The sequence below is a fragment of the Peromyscus maniculatus genome, chromosome 2 (genome assembly GCF_049852395.1).
Source record: "Peromyscus maniculatus bairdii isolate BWxNUB_F1_BW_parent chromosome 2, HU_Pman_BW_mat_3.1, whole genome shotgun sequence".
Classification (NCBI taxonomy): Eukaryota; Metazoa; Chordata; class Mammalia; order Rodentia; family Cricetidae; genus Peromyscus; species Peromyscus maniculatus.
In genome coordinates, this window is record NC_134853.1 from 165,181,178 (window position 1) to 165,196,435 (window position 15,258).

General features: G+C 51.5%; 1 protein-coding gene across 1 annotated transcript in view; it reads right to left on the bottom strand.

The window, feature by feature from the left end:
* Positions 1-15,258, bottom strand: part of Disp3 (dispatched RND transporter family member 3) — a 55,621-nt gene that overhangs the window by 37,270 nt on the left and 3,093 nt on the right. Inside the window, exon 2 of the mRNA XM_006975250.4 lies at positions 278-1,253. Coding sequence (XP_006975312.1) covers positions 278-1,250 — 973 coding nt within the window. The 5' untranslated portion in view covers positions 1,251-1,253. The remainder of the gene's footprint in view (positions 1-277; positions 1,254-15,258) is intronic.

The window sequence follows — 15,258 nt, forward strand, 5'->3', positions numbered from 1 at the left end:
TTGCTTTTGGTCACGGTGTTTTAATCACAGCAATGGAAACCCAACTAAGATACACTTCCTTCCATGCCCTCTTTAAACAACCCCACTCCCAAGTCTCTCTCCATGCTTTCTCTCTCTCTGAACTCAACCTAACTCCCAAAATCCCACAATCCCAGTGGGCATCCTATTCTGTCGCTTTCTCTCCCTCTCCCTCTTCATATCCAGTCCCAGCTGCACATCCCATTGGCACCTCGCCCTGTGGCCACGCCCAAGCTCAGCATAGTCCCTTGATGCTCACCCCGGATATCCGCCAGGTCCTGGCCCATGCCATCATAGTAGATCTTGCCGCCCCTCTCGGTGGGAAAGAAGTAAGTCATGAGAGAGCTGGGCGGGGAGCAGTAGGAATAGGAGCCGAGAGGCAGGTCCTTGAGCACCTCATGCGGCTTCCAGCAGAACTCCCGGAAGCCCGGGTGGTCCATAATCTTTCTCTCGATCTCGTGGATCGTGACCAAGCGCTCGCTTGTGAAAATGTTGCGCTCCGCGTCTCCCCGCGCCAGGAAGATGAGCTCGATGCGCCAGTGCGCGTGCGTCTGGGTGTTGGCGCTCACATAGGTGCGCGAGTAATCCCAACGCGAGGCGCCCCGACGGGCTCGGCTCTGATTGGCTACCTGGTCCGTCGGGGGCGGGGCCTGGCGTCGAGGTCGCTCACTCGGAATGGCTGCTGATGTCTGAGTGGCAGGGGTGACCCTCGGAGCTGAGCGAGGGGTCCGGGATGCCTGTCGCGAATGATTCCCCAGGTGCAGCTGCTGCAGCTGCTCTGAGATGAGGCGCTGCAGCGTTTCGGAGGTGAAGTCCGCCAAGTCCCGCCTGTTGCGCCCCCAAGATCCAAACTGGGACTTGAGGGCCAAGGCCAGAGCGTCAAAGCGCTGTGACGCCTCATGGTTGCGGATTTCGAAGGCATTGTAGGAGATGTCGATGTCCAAAGGCGGGTAGTAGAGAAACATGAAGGCGGACAGCACCATGGGGATGCTGCAGCCGAGGAACAGCACCAGACCTGCGCAGCATGGGTTGGTGAAGGCCCAGCCCAGGGTGCTCCAGAACCCTGAGGCTGGGGGCCGGGAGGGCAGCGTCCAGCGTCGCCAGTAGCCCTGTGCTCCGGAGGGCAGCCCTGGCCCAGAGACACCTCTGCAGGCCTCGCCCAAGGTCTCCTCTTCCTGCTGTTCCTCTTCTAGCCACACATCCTGCAGCAGGGGGTCATCCTCCGAGTCCATAGCCTAGGGAAAAAGGATGATGGGTCAACAGCCTTGAGAGGGGAGGCTTCACCCAGCCTGGGTACCACAAGCAGACGCCAGTTCCACCGTGGGATTGAATCACGCGCTCACTAGGCTCTACGGCACCAAAGCACATGTGCACCCAACCAGGAAAAACACATTATTCTTTCCCATCACACCCAGCAAGATGATCGTGGCTTTTAAGACCGGAAAAAAGGGGGGGAGGGGAGAACAGGGGTTGGAGATACGGTATGGGCTGCTCTTGCAGAGGACCCGGGTTCAGTTCCCAGCACTCTCGTGGCATCTCACAACTGCCTGTAGCTCCAGTTGTAGCGGATCTGAATCTAAGGGACACCTGGCACGCATGTATGCACGTGCATACGTACAGATAAAATGGCTATGTGCACAAAAATACAAAAAAAAAAGGGGGGGGGGAGGATCTGTAAGCCAATTGCAACAGAAAAGACATTTTTTTTTTTTTCTGGTGTGTAAAGGCCAGCCAAGACTTCTGGCTACATGTGATGTTTCAATTTTTGCTGCGTTCTCTGTCCAACTTCAGAACTCAAGGCCAATGTAAGATGTGGCTCCATAGCAACTACTTGTGTATAATGAGCAACTAACTGTAAGGCACCTTCGGAGTTTGTCAGGGTAGGAGAGAAAAAGGATCTCTGGAATCAGACAGGCCCTGGTTTGGGTCCTGGCAACTGGAACATTGGTAAGACTTGCAGCCACCCTGAACTTCCGAGTTACCACCCATAAAATGAGGGGAGCCGTTCCTATCTCAAAGGACTGTGGGGTCAGAGGTGGAAGTACTTTGCAGTCTGTGTAATATGGTAAATATCGTCTGTCAGGCAATCACATTCCTTTGTTCCCCTTTGGAGATTGTAACGTTCTCAGTCATTGCCCAGGGGACTGTGCCAAGACTAGGGTCTGCCACAGAGCCCTCAGTACATCCCACCCCTCCCTGAACGCTGCAGCTGCAGCCACTGTCTGTCAGGCTTAGACCACTTAATATGCAGCTCCAGCAAACGGCAGCCCTCTGAGCACGGGCAGGGGCTAGGCATCTCTCAGAGATGTGAGGATTCCCACAGGGTGGCCCAGAGGCCACCTTCAGTGTCACTGGGATGGAGGGAGACTTCTGATCCAGATAGACATCAGATAGAGGGAAGGGGCAGCAGGGCTGAGGATGCCCCCTTTCCCACTGGCATTCTCTGGAGCATTCCGCTTCAATTAGCTGGCCAACCCAGGAGGAAGGGAATGCTGTCAGTCCAGAGCTAGTGAGGAGGAGGGAGGAGGAGGGAGGAGGAGGGAGGAGGGAGGAGGAGGGAGGAGGAGGGAGGAGGAGGAGGGAGGAGTAAGGAGGAGGAAGGAGGGAGGAAGAGGAGGGAGGAGGAGGGAGGAGGGAGGAGGAGGGAGGAGGAGGAAGGAGGAGGGAGGAGGGAGGAGTAAGGAGGAGGGAGGAGGGAGGAGTAAGGAGGAGGGAGGAGTAAGGAGGAGGGAGGAGGAGGGAGGAGTAAGGAGGAGGGAGGAGGAGGGAGGAGTAAGGAGGAGTAAGGAGGAGGGAGGAGTAAGGAGGAGTAAGGAGGAGGGAGGAGGAGGGAGGAGTAAGGAGGAGGAAGAGGGAGGAGTAAGGAAGAGGGAGGAGTAAGGAGGAGGGAGGAGTAAGGAGGAGGGAGGAGGAGGGAGGAGTAAGGAGGAGGGGAGGAGGAGGGAGGAGTAAGGAGGAGGGAGGAGTAAGGAGGAGGGAGGAGGAGGGAGGAGTAAGGAGGAGGGAGGAGGAGGGAGGAGTAAGGAGGAGGGAGGAGTAAGGAGGAGGGAGGAGGAGGGAGGAGTAAGGAGGAGGGAGGAGTAAGGAGGAGGGAGGAGGAGGGAGGAGTAAGGAGGAGGGAGGAGGAGGGAGGAGTAAGGAGGAGGGAGGAGGAGGGAGGAGTAAGGAGGAGGGAGGAGGAGGGAGGAGTAAGGAGGAGGGAGGAGTAAGGAGGAGGGAGGAGGAGGGAGGAGTAAGGAGGAGGGAGGAGTAAGGAGGAGGGAGGAGGAGGGAGGAGTAAGGAGGAGGGAGGAGGAGGGAGGAGTAAGGAGGAGGGAGGAGTAAGGAGGAGGGAGGAGTAAGGAGGAGGGAGGAGGAGGGAGGAGGGAGGAGGGAGGAGGAGGGAGAAGGAGGGAGGAGGGAGGAGTGAGGAGGAGGGAGGAGGAGGGAGGAGGGAGGAGGAGGACTAAAGCAATAGACACACGAGGAGAGTGAGGTAAGAGAGTGGAATAATGGGAGGTGGGTTGGAGGAGAGGCGGATGCAATGGAGAGACTGACTGAGGGGACCCTCTGGGTCCAAGACTTGAAAGAAGGAAAAGCAAGAGAGTGACCCCTTAACGGGGAGCAAAGAGAAACGATGTACCCAGTTCTCTTCCTCCTTCCTTCCCCCTCCCCCTTACTGCCTTTGTAGTACATTCTCTTCTCTCCCCTCCCCGACCCTGTGTAGGTGTGCATATACTCATCCACAGTCTCGTGCATATACTCATCCACAGTCTCGTGCATATGGCATTCAGAGGACAGCCTGGTGGAAGTCAGCCCTCCCCTTCCGACACGTGTGTCACAGAGATTGAACTCAGCTCGCGGGCTTGCCTTTACCTCCTAAACCGTCTTGCCTACACACTTCCTGTGTGTATTTATGTCAGTGTGTGTGAGTTCATGTGCATCGTGTGTGTGCAAATGCCCACAGAGGTCAAATGGCATTGGAGTCTCTGGAACTCAAGTGACAGGCAGTTGTGAGCTCCTGATGTGGGTGCTGGGAACTGAACCCAGACCCTCTCAAGAGCAGTAAGTGCTCTTAACCACTGAGCCATCTCTCTAGTTCCGCCCGTGTGGTTTTTGACACTGGGTCTCATGTAACTTAGGCTTGCCTCAAACTCTATATAGCTGTGGATGACCTTGAACTCCTGATCTTCCTGCTTCTACCTCCAAAGTGCTGGAATGCCAGTCATGAACTACCATGCCTGCCTGGCTGATGCCACCAGTTTCAAGGCTAATCTTGCTGGAACTCAAAGTCATACCCAAAGCAAAATCCCACTTTTATAATCAGGGGGTGTGGTGGGGAAGGAATCTCATATGTATTTTAAATATAACCCATTGAGAATGACTCTCACTGTTTGAGAAGATTACGGATGATTTTTATTTTCTCTTTTATGCTTGTCTGTTTCCAAATTTTCTGCAATGATTAAGTATAGCCTTACTTTTAGAATCAGAAATAAATGCTATTTAAAAATAGCGTGTGTGTGTGTGTGTGTGTGTGTGTGTGTGTGTGTGTACTCGTGTGCGTATTTTACCAGCTGTCTTTACCTCTTCGAAGAGTCGTGATAATGTGCATGGGGTGGGGTGGAGAGAGAGTGCTGGCCTCCGAGAAGCAAATCAAGGAGGGTGGGCACAGGATGCAGTAGGGAAATGCGACACTGGCTTGGGGGGAAAGGAGTATGGACACTCCCAGTCCCCTGAGACAGAAAGAGCAGTCTTGAAAGGAAGGGGAAGTAAATCACAGCACATAAAACCCTAGCAAGGGGAACCGTGGATGTGGCTCAGTTATAGAGAGCTTGCCTAGCACTCTCGAATCCCTTGCTTCCATCCCCAGCATCCATAAGCCACATACGGTGGCATATACACCTCTAATCCCAGCACTCAGGAGATGCAGGCTGGAAGATCGGGAGTTTAAAGGTCATCCTCAGCTCCACTGCAAATTTGAGACCAGCTTTGGCTGTATAAAAATCATGTCTCAAAAAACAACAAAATATATCACATACAACACTTCCATTGCACACACGGGAAAACTGAGACCCGGTGAGCAGAGTTGCGACACCCAAGGTCATTTTAGCAGTGGTGAGGCTGGGGTTCTTGCCTGGAAGTTTTCTATTTTGCCACCAGATTCCAGGGTCATTTTTTTGGCAGCCCCAGGGGACAAGCAGGTCTGGAGATGACAGGCATATCCAAAATAGAGAAGCTGTGTTTAAAGTCTACAAGGCAAGGACCTGTGGTGGGAAGTGGTGTGGACACCAGTCTGGGCCCCCACTTATCCTCACACAGCACCCAGGCAGGAGGTCCAAGCCAAAGCTCTCTGTTTACAACTTCTCTTCTTCTAGCCAGGGATGACAGACCCCTTCCTCCTTCATTCCCTCATCTCAGCCAGACTATTAAAATGTAATCAAAAACTCACATTAGACATGCAGATTCTACTTAAAATACATATATGTATATATCTAATTTAACGGCAATTAGGAGGTAATCAGCTTTTTCTCCCTGACTGGGTGTGTTTTGCTTCCTTGGTTCAGCCCTGGTCCATGAACAGCTCAGAGCCCTTAGAATCCCTCACTTTAGGCTTGAGAGATTTGGGCAGAAGTTCAAACTGAGATATTTTGAGTTAAGTAGTTCCACTCTGCTGCTGCGTCAGAGTGAGGACACTGTGTGTCTCCTGCTGTGGGTCTGCCTTTCACGAGTCCAGCTCGTGGGGAAGAGAAGGAAACAAAGAGGTCACAGACACTCCTAGGCATCACTGTCCTCAGTCTTGGTCCAGCCTTCGAGATGCTCCCACTACATGCCTGTTGCCCAGCATCCCCAGCCCTTTCCAGTGAGCTGAACTCTCCGTTCCAAACTAAGAGACTGGTGACAGTTTAAACACTCGAAGGGGCAAAATCACACACATGGGGTGAAGGCAAAGCCCAGACAGCTTAGCTGGAATCTCCGACAGTCGTTAAGATAATTATAGCATCATAATTAGTTCTGCATCCACCATGCCACCAGGATTTTTCATCCATCTTCCATTGGCCCAGCACCAGCCTTGCAGCAGAGGCATGTGAGCAGCCCCATCTTACAGAAGAAAAAAATTCACAGAGAGCATTGATATCTCTTTATGTCCAGTGGCTCTGTTTCACTGGGGACTCTAGTACAAGGGGGGCAAGGAGCAGAGAGAAAGTGGGGTTAATGCAGGGAGCCCTACCATAGCAACTAGATATTAGGGCAGTTCCAGAATTTTCTCCCAAGAAACCCAGGTCCCAGGCTGGAGATGTAGCTCAGCAGGAGGGTGTTTGCCTGTGTAAGGCCCTGCTTCAAACCCAGTAGCAGGAAAAAAAAATCCAGATCCTAGCTGGGAAATCCCCCAGACCTCTAGATGAAGGCAGAGGGTACTTCTCAGAGCCCTTCATCCTTCCTCCAGCGAGACCCACTTAGATCTCTGCTCATCCCCGGAGGCAAGCCGGCTGTGCCCAGTAGATGTAGACGCCTAGATTTCCCGAGAGGATGTGCTCCCAGGAAGCTCCAGTTGGCTCAGAGCGCTCTGGACTCACTGATTAGGAGCCTAGGTGGGGTGGAAGAGGAAAGGGGTGGGCTGTGGTAAGCCTGCCCCAGCCCCCCATTTCTCAGAGAAGGGCAGGCCGCTGAGATGGAGCAGATGAAGGACGGCTGTCCTCCCAGGCTGGCAGCTGGTGAGGAAACTGGGCGCTGACTCGTAAACCCAACAGCTCAATATATATCAGGCAAACAAGCTTTGCTCGCTCTGGGCAGTATATCAGCCAGGGTGCTGTCCCACAATCCCCAGAGAAACCTCACAATCATGGCCTAGAAGCTGCTCTTTGTTCTGCCATTCTGTGGATTCCCTCTGGTGGGCTCAGTGGGACCGGACTGGTCCCCCTGGCAACAAGAGGTTATCAGACACTTGAAAGAACCATAGCTTGATTCCAGGGGCGAAGCATAAGATGAGCAGCATAGACTGTGTAGTTAGATAGACCTGGGTTCAAATCCTGGCACTGCCACTAGCTGGGTGTTTGGGGCAGGAATGTTCCTCCCTCAATAAAATGGTGAGAGGCTTACCATCAGCTGGGCCCTACTATGTGGCCTGCACATACTATGTATTTTTTAAAAATTACATTTGTTCATTTATTGTGTGTGTGCATACAGAGGTATGTGAGGAGGTCAGAGCACACCTTATCGGAGTTAGTGCCTTCTTCTCATCATGGGGGTCCTAGGGCTCGAACTCAGGCTGTCAGGCGTGGAGGCAAGAGTCTTTAGTTGCTGAACTATCTCACCGGCCCTGCTCTTCTAATTTATGCTGTTTCTCATCGGCCCCCAGCTCACAAGGCAGCCAGCTGACTGCAGGGTAGGGTTGGATTGAGTTCCTGCAGGCTGAGGCAGAGGCCATCCTTTTAGCCACCCTGTTTGGCTGCGAAGGGACTCCACCCACTGATCTCTCCTCCTCACTCCTTTCCTCCTCTCCTCTCCTACCTGTGCAGCTCAGGCCTCTTCCCAGACCCATCAATCAGCCCAGACTCTGGAGCCCTTAAAGCAGCCTCGGCGTCACAGAGAATAAGACAATGAAAGCTTAATGTAACCAGCAGCATGAATAGAAAACGGAAATTAGAACACTCTCCCAGGTATTCCTGGCGGGAGGGTCAGAAGGTTCCAGAAACCCCACTCTGTCACCCCTTCCCATCACATCCTGGCCACTGCCTGGAATGCCATGTGGGGCTCTGGAGAGTGGGACCCCTGGGGCTCAGCAGTCTCTGCAGTTCCCCAGCCCCTAGAAGATTGGTTAATAAAAAAGAGAAAGAGCCCACAATGGAGGGTGAGTAACCAGGGCTATAAAAGCCAAATTGGATTCCTTCCTGGCTGATGAGCTCAGGGCTCCTCTCTCTCGAAGACCCGATTAGCAAATATGTAAAACCACTCTTGCTTCCCTGGTTCCAGGCAGCTCCTCCTGGAGCTTACTCAGGGGCCAGGGAGATGAAGGAAGCAGTGATGGGCACCCGTGGCAGCAGACTGGGCCAGGGGCTGGAGGAGGGTCCTTGTGTGCCACAGAGCTGCTGTGTGACCTGGAACGAGTCACCTACCGTCTCTGGGCCCGCAGTTCCCCAGACAGTGAGTGGGAAGAGTTGCCTTAATTTAAGCAGGGGAAACAGTGGAAAGGGAACTGAGTGCTGGGGGAGGTCTGTCCCTTCCCCGATCACAAGCTACTGTGTAATGAGGCAGGGGGAGTTGGCACTCAGGGTCAATGCAATATCATCACACTATGAAGCACAGACAGCCAAATAGCCAGTAGCTATGTGCTGGGTGCCATGGGCTTCCCCAAGACACAACACAGCAGGTGGCCACTTTACAGTGCTAGCTCTGGGAAAGGCCTCAGATACGCCCAGACCCCACCCATGAGCCCAAGCATGTGGCAACACTCTTCGGGGCCAAAGACCTCTCAGAGAGAAGAGGCTGGAGGGGATAGAGAAGCTGTAAGATAAGCAGGAACCTAAAGGAGGGTGCTCCAGCCTTGGGGGAGCATTGTGACTGGTTCTGGGTGGGAAGGAAATGAGATCTCTAGGGCAGAGCCCCTCTCCTTGAGAACTTGGGGCTCCTGGCTCTCAGGCTTATAAAGCACAAAGGAAACCAGTACCAGATGAGAGAGTCGGGGAATGGTAGAGGCCACCCAGGCCCCATGGACCCAAGCCAGAGCCATTTTCTACACATCCTTGATCTTCTCAACCTAGGGGACTCGGACACTGCGGCTCTGCAGCAGCTTCCGGCTTGCAGACCATTTCGTATCGTGTTTTCTACCCCGAGGAATGATTTCCAATTTGCAAAGCAGAAAACTGCATCTTTTAAAGGTCTACAGGGGCTCATTTGAGCCTGAACTTCTCACTGTTAGGTTTTACTTGAGTTTGACATATTTGAAAATGCTGGGCTCTAAAATCAGCCCTCCTGACCCTCACTGGTGTGCGCATTCACATGCATACACTGTAGTCTGGCTGGTGTGCACACTCAGCGTCTACCCCTGAGTCATTCTAGAGACAGTTTAGGCCAAGCCCCGGCTGGGACAGCAGGACAGTGGGGCCCCAGGAGAAGGGTGAATGAAAATTTCAACCTTGGAGATGGACACCCTGCTTTGCATTGAGGGTGTTCAGATGAATTCTTCTTTCCGTGCCCAAGTCAGTGGCTTTCACCCATGACTGCTGATTGACAGTTCCGGCATCCACGGAGGAAGTGTGGTCAGTGTTGGAGGAGAGCCTAGTATTCCTCCTTTCTTGAGATTGGCTCAGAGCCCACAGCGGGCTAGGAGTCTGGCACTGCTCTGGTCCCCAGCCCACCCCATGACGAGACCACAGTCTATTGAGACAGGCAAGAGTGGTCAGAGCTGAGCATCTAGGACCGAGGGTTGTGGGCGGAGAATGGAACCCCGAGAGCCCACCCTCAACTCTGCAATTTTCATCATAAAAGTACTGGGGAGATTCAGGACCCCAGGGCTAAGATCAGGAGAGACCCACTAAGGCCACCTGGTCCCTCCTCCAGCACCCATCCCTCCTGTTCACACGGAGATATCACCAAGTCCCATCCCTGTCTCTTGTTTATGCTTCTGTCAAATGGGAAGGCTGAATCCAATGAGCTTCAAAGAACCCAGTTCTGTCTTCCAGAGTCTCCAAAGGGCCAGGAAGTAGACGGTAACAGAAGAGACAGAGCTAGTTGGGAAGGGGGCTATTGATTCCCTGAGATCTTGGGGTCGTGCCATCTCTTAGTGTTGTGCCCTCCTAGATAGATTCACAGGGGCCAAGGGAATCCCATAACTGGGGGTCCTTCAGAATGGGGTGGAGCAGGAGATAGAGTGAGAGAATGAGACTCATAGGATCAGATCATCTCTCCCTGTCCTGAGCCAATGGTATTGCAAGCCCCACATCACCGCAGGGCAAGGAGAGCTATGAGGTGGGAATCTAAGCATGTTTTGATGGAGGACAGCAGAGGGAGAAACAATCCATTTGGTCTTCTGGGCAGGTGAGGGTGGCAGGCAAACCAAACTGATTCTTATTCAAATGCTGCCCCTGGCTAAATTGGCAGTGGTAGGAAAACAGCTGCCCCCACACACACAGTGGCGGGCCCTGCCACGATCCTAGACTCGGACTTAGCTTCGTCTACCGTACATCCCTCCAGGAGAGGAATTTGTTAGGGTCTCTAATCCAGAGCCAAAGATCCCTCCCCAGGCTTCCCAGACTCAGAAACCTCCTCTAGTAACAGGGCAACTCTTCCTGGAGCAGGGAAAGTTCTTTAAAGATGAGGAGAGGGACATAGGCCCTTCCATTTGTACCTGGGGCCTGGCTCTGCCAAATCAAAGTCCTATTTACCAAAGCCCATCATTTCCATCCATCCATCATCCATGCATCCATCCATGCATCCATCTGTCCATCCATCTATCCATTCAGCCACCTCTCCAGCATTCATGAATGTGTGCATTCCTCCATCATCTATCTACCCAGTCATGCTTGCATCTACCTACCCATTCATCCATGCATGCAGGCATCTATGTAGATATCCATCCATCCATCCATCCATCCATCCATCCATCCATCCATCCATCCATCCATTCAACTATCCATGCACTCACCCATCCATGCATGCATAAATTCATCCACTTATTCATCCATCCATCCATCTATTTACTCACCCATCAATGTATGCATCCACCCACCCACTCATCTACCCATGCATTCATCCATCCATGCATACATCAACCCACCCACCTACTTATCCATACAGGCATGAAACCATCCATGTACCCATTCATCCATGCATCCATACCACCTTATTAGTACTTTCTATATAAAAGGACTGTTATTTTGTTAAATCATCCTAGTCTTGACTTTGTGATGCCTGAAATTCTTCTTCCCAAAGGATACATGAACCTTCTCACCCTAGATTCATTCTCAAGCTCACAGATGCCCAAAAATATCTCTCGACTCTGACATGTCCCTGCTTACTGCAGATTCCAGTTCTATTAGTTCAGATGGTCTGCCCCAATCCTCTGTCAGACCTGCTAGGGCAATTGGGCTGCCTTGCAGGTAGCATGCACCAGCTACTACTGCAGTGCTTGCCCCCAGCCAGACCAGAAGGGTTGCATCTGGTGGCTGATGCTTTTCCAAAGCCTGATTTTTTTTTCTGGCTTAATTTCTTTCAGGTCTGGATTGCTGGCAAGAACCAAAACCAATATTCTATTTTTGTGAAACTGCACAATGAAGTTTTCAAACCAGGAAAGGCTTTTCAACCAGGAATCCTCAGATGCTACTATATCTAAAGGGACCTAGGACCCAACTATATCTATGAGGAATGGAAAGGGGGAACCATCTAGATAAAAGCCAGAGGATGTCCTGTCAGTTGGCCACATCTGGACATCTGGAAAGTGATCTTTTTGGCTGCTTGGCAATCAGGACTGAAAATGGCCAGTCCACATCCAGAGCCAGACATACAAACTACCCGGATCACTGAGGACCCAGTGATGTTAGCAAAGGCCAAGCTGTGGACTTCGTCCTCACATAGCGGTCTGTCATCAGCTTGCCTGGGTTCAAATCCTGGCTCTGTTGTTTCCCACTTCACCTCTCTGTGCTTCCCATTTCTCACCCTTATGATGAACATAGTAAATGCCACCTATTGCCAGGTGAGCATGAGGACAAAATCTACAGAATGTAACCTGAGTAGCAAACATTCAAAGCATGCTGCCTAGGACTGGAGAGATGGCTCAACAGTTAGGAACACTTGTTCTTGCCAAGGACCAGCACCCACATGGTGGCTCACAACTGTCCATAACTCCAGTTCCAGGGTATCCGATGACCTCTTCTGACCTCTGTGGGCACTAGGCACACATGTGGTTCACATATATACATGCAAACAAAATACTCATGCATAGCTGGGTGGTGGTGGCACAATCCTTTAATCCCACCACTCAGGAGGCAGAGACAGGAAGATCTCTGTGAGTTCGAGGCCAGCCTGGTCTACAGAGTGAGTTCCAGGAATGTCAGGGCTACAGAGAAACCCTGTCTCAGAAAAAACAAAAACAAAACCAAACAAAACATCACTCATACACATAAATAAAAATTTAAAATCTCAAGGTATGCTGCCTGTGTTTGGATACAACCTTCCCACTGGGGTGACCACTCTGCAGCTTGACCCCTGCAAGGCTCACAAGAAACCCCTCATGATAGTACCAAGGTCAGAACTTGGAAAGTGATGAGAACATTACTTCCCAGGACCCCAGCATCCCAATTTAGCATCATCTTATCTTTCTGTCCTTGAACTCCATGTAAGCTACCTTCCTAAGTCAGGAAAGTCATCACCTCTCCTTCAGGACAGGACTGGCTGCCCATCACCAATCACGTTTCCTTTCTTACTGACCAGGTGACATACTTGTGCTGGATGTCAGGACCAGATATCAGCTGGGAAGAACCGGCCCTATGGTGCCTCCCACCACAGCCACCAAGGCAGAAAGCTAAGTAGCATGCCTGGTTATTACAGCATCCACCCAAACTTTCTCCCTGACCTGGATCAGGTCCTTAGTCCCAGAAAATACCTGGTCCCATTTCTGTTTCTGGTGGGAACACAAGAGAGCCTTCTTTCCTCACCCATTACCCTTGCTCTCAAGGCAGCAGGAGTCAGGGTGGGGTAGGGGACTCCATGGTACTACAAGGATAGAGTTAGATCTTTCCATTTCTGGATTCCCAGTGCCTGACATACCATGAGGCTGTGCAGGCAGATGCTTAGCATTGTGGGGGATTAAAAAGACCTTTTCCAGGAGGCTTAAGGCTCTGGTACTGTCTCCTAGGACACCTCTCTCTGTAGGGACCTGGATGGCACAGGCTGGAATCAAAACCCGTACAGATCTTTCCACTGTCCCTACCTCCTAGTTCCCAATACATTGAGACCTGAGCCTGTCACCAATGCAACTCCAAACTTCCTCAGTCCCCAGGTTGGCTCCCTCAGAGAAGAGCATTAAAAGGAGGAAGTGGGATGTCAGAACCCAGAGCATATGGGGCCAACATGCCCATGACTCCCCCTCTAGTGGCTACTTGACCTGGAGTTTAAGGTAAAATGTTCCCACTCCTGCACTCCAGTGATATCCTCCAGCAGCTGGGTCCAGATGCTGCCCTGGGTTTCTTCCTTCCAGGGACTGGCAGCAACACAGGAGCCACCGGTGCCAGCAATCGTGACAAGGCTGGAGAGGTGTCATATAAATAGCCCGGGGCTGCCCGGCTGCTCCACCCTCCTCCTGGCTCTGGTCCCAAATCTTCCCTTTCCTCACCCTCTCAGTGAACCTGCTAGCAGGGGCTCTGCTGGACCCCATCTGCTCCTTAACTAGCTGTGTGACCTTGGGCAAGTGACTCAACCTCTCTAGCCTCACTTGCTTCCTTCTGTTGTGAAATGGAACAAGAATGGCTGTCTTTAAGGTGGTTGTGAGGATTAGAATATAAAGGACATTGAGCACCATGCCTGACAGGCTATGTGTCTTAGTTACCGGTCACGGCAGACCTGGGGTAGGACAGAGGCTCAGACTGATGTCAATGGGGACACAGAGATGGCTTGAACAGCAACCACAGGAGCGTCATCTCTGCCCTGGAAGGGACACTGTTGGGTTCACTGCCGCATCAGTTCAGTCCCCTTGGGCCAGCTGGACAGCTCCAGAAGAAGCCTCTGTGGATGAGGAGACTCCGGTTCTGGCACCAGAATGCTGCGTGATGTTGGGGGACTCACTTGCCTTATCTGGTCACTTTCCTGTCTACAAAGCCTCTTGGGTAGTGATCTCTTCTGAATTAAGTTGTCTTTCATAGCCCAAGTTTTACAGTGATGCTCCACCTCTCGGGAAGCTGCTTGGGCTCCCAAGGTTGAAGACAGCCTAAAATGCAGACCTGAAGCATTCAGACCCTACCTCAGCCTAGTCATGGGTCAGAAACCTGGGTCCCCAGTCCAGGGTATGGGCTCAGGTCACTGGGAGACATGTTTGTGACAATGCTAACTTAACCCCCCAGGCAGAGAAATTTATATTCTTTGAAAACAATCGCATAGGTGGGTCTGGTTTTTTTGTTTTATTTGTTTTTTGAGGCAGGGTCTCATTACATCATCCACTAGCCTTGAACTTACTAGTCTCCCCAATATTGAGATTGCAGCATGCACTACTATGCTAAGCATAAGTGGTTTTCTTGACAAAACATATTAAATAAACAAGAAACAAATAACTACAACAATGCAGAATCCTAGCCTTGAACTTACTAGTCTCCCCAATATTGAGATTGCAGCATGCACTACTATGCTAAGCATAAGTGGTTTTCTTGACAAAACATATTAAATAAACAAGAAACAAATAACTACAACAATGCAGAATCCTAAGCATAAGTGGTTTTCTTGACAAAACATATTAAATAAACAAGAAACAAATAACTACAACAATGCAAAATCCTGGGTTTCATGCAAATAAAAATTCAGTCCTGCCTGGTGTGGTGGTGCACACCTTTAATCCCAGCACTCAGGAGACAGAGACAGGAGGAGCTCTGTAAGTTCGAGCCCAGCCTGGTCTACAGAGGGCATTCCAGGACAGCCAGAGATACACAGAGAAACTCTGCCGTGAAAAACAAAACAAGCAAACAAAAATTCAGTCCCAACTTGGACTCTTCAGGTTACGTGGCTTCAGACTAGTCTCTTTACTTCTTGGAGCCCTGTTTTCCCCGTGGATTCCTTAAGGATAGCAACCCCCATGCCATGAGAAGATCTCAAAGCTTAAATATGATTGCATGTGTATGTATTTAGTGCCTGGCACAGGGCAGGCATCCAACCACTGGCAGCTGCTGTTATGGGATCTGCCATTGCCAGCCTCTCCTTGTAAGCAGGGGACCTGAGGCCATCGGCCTTGCAGGTCCCTTCCCGAAGAACAGGTGACTAGCCCACAGGAACATATTAGCTGCCATTCACCTTCTGACACCTTCCAGTCAGGGCAGCCAGGAGTGTGGCCCTGTGGTCTCTTAATGTGGGGAGCAAGCTCTCTGCTTCTGCTGGCTTCCCTGGACTGGTACCAGCAGCATCTCTGCCTCTGGCCTTTGTTGAGCAGCTGGAGCGCATGCTGCACTGTCTGCCCGTGAAATTCGACTCATGGAAAACATGCATATTTGTGACTGGGTGCGTGTTTCTATTTCGGGCTGACACTGCTCTCTTTATTTATTTTCCCCGGGATATTGGTGCTTTGGA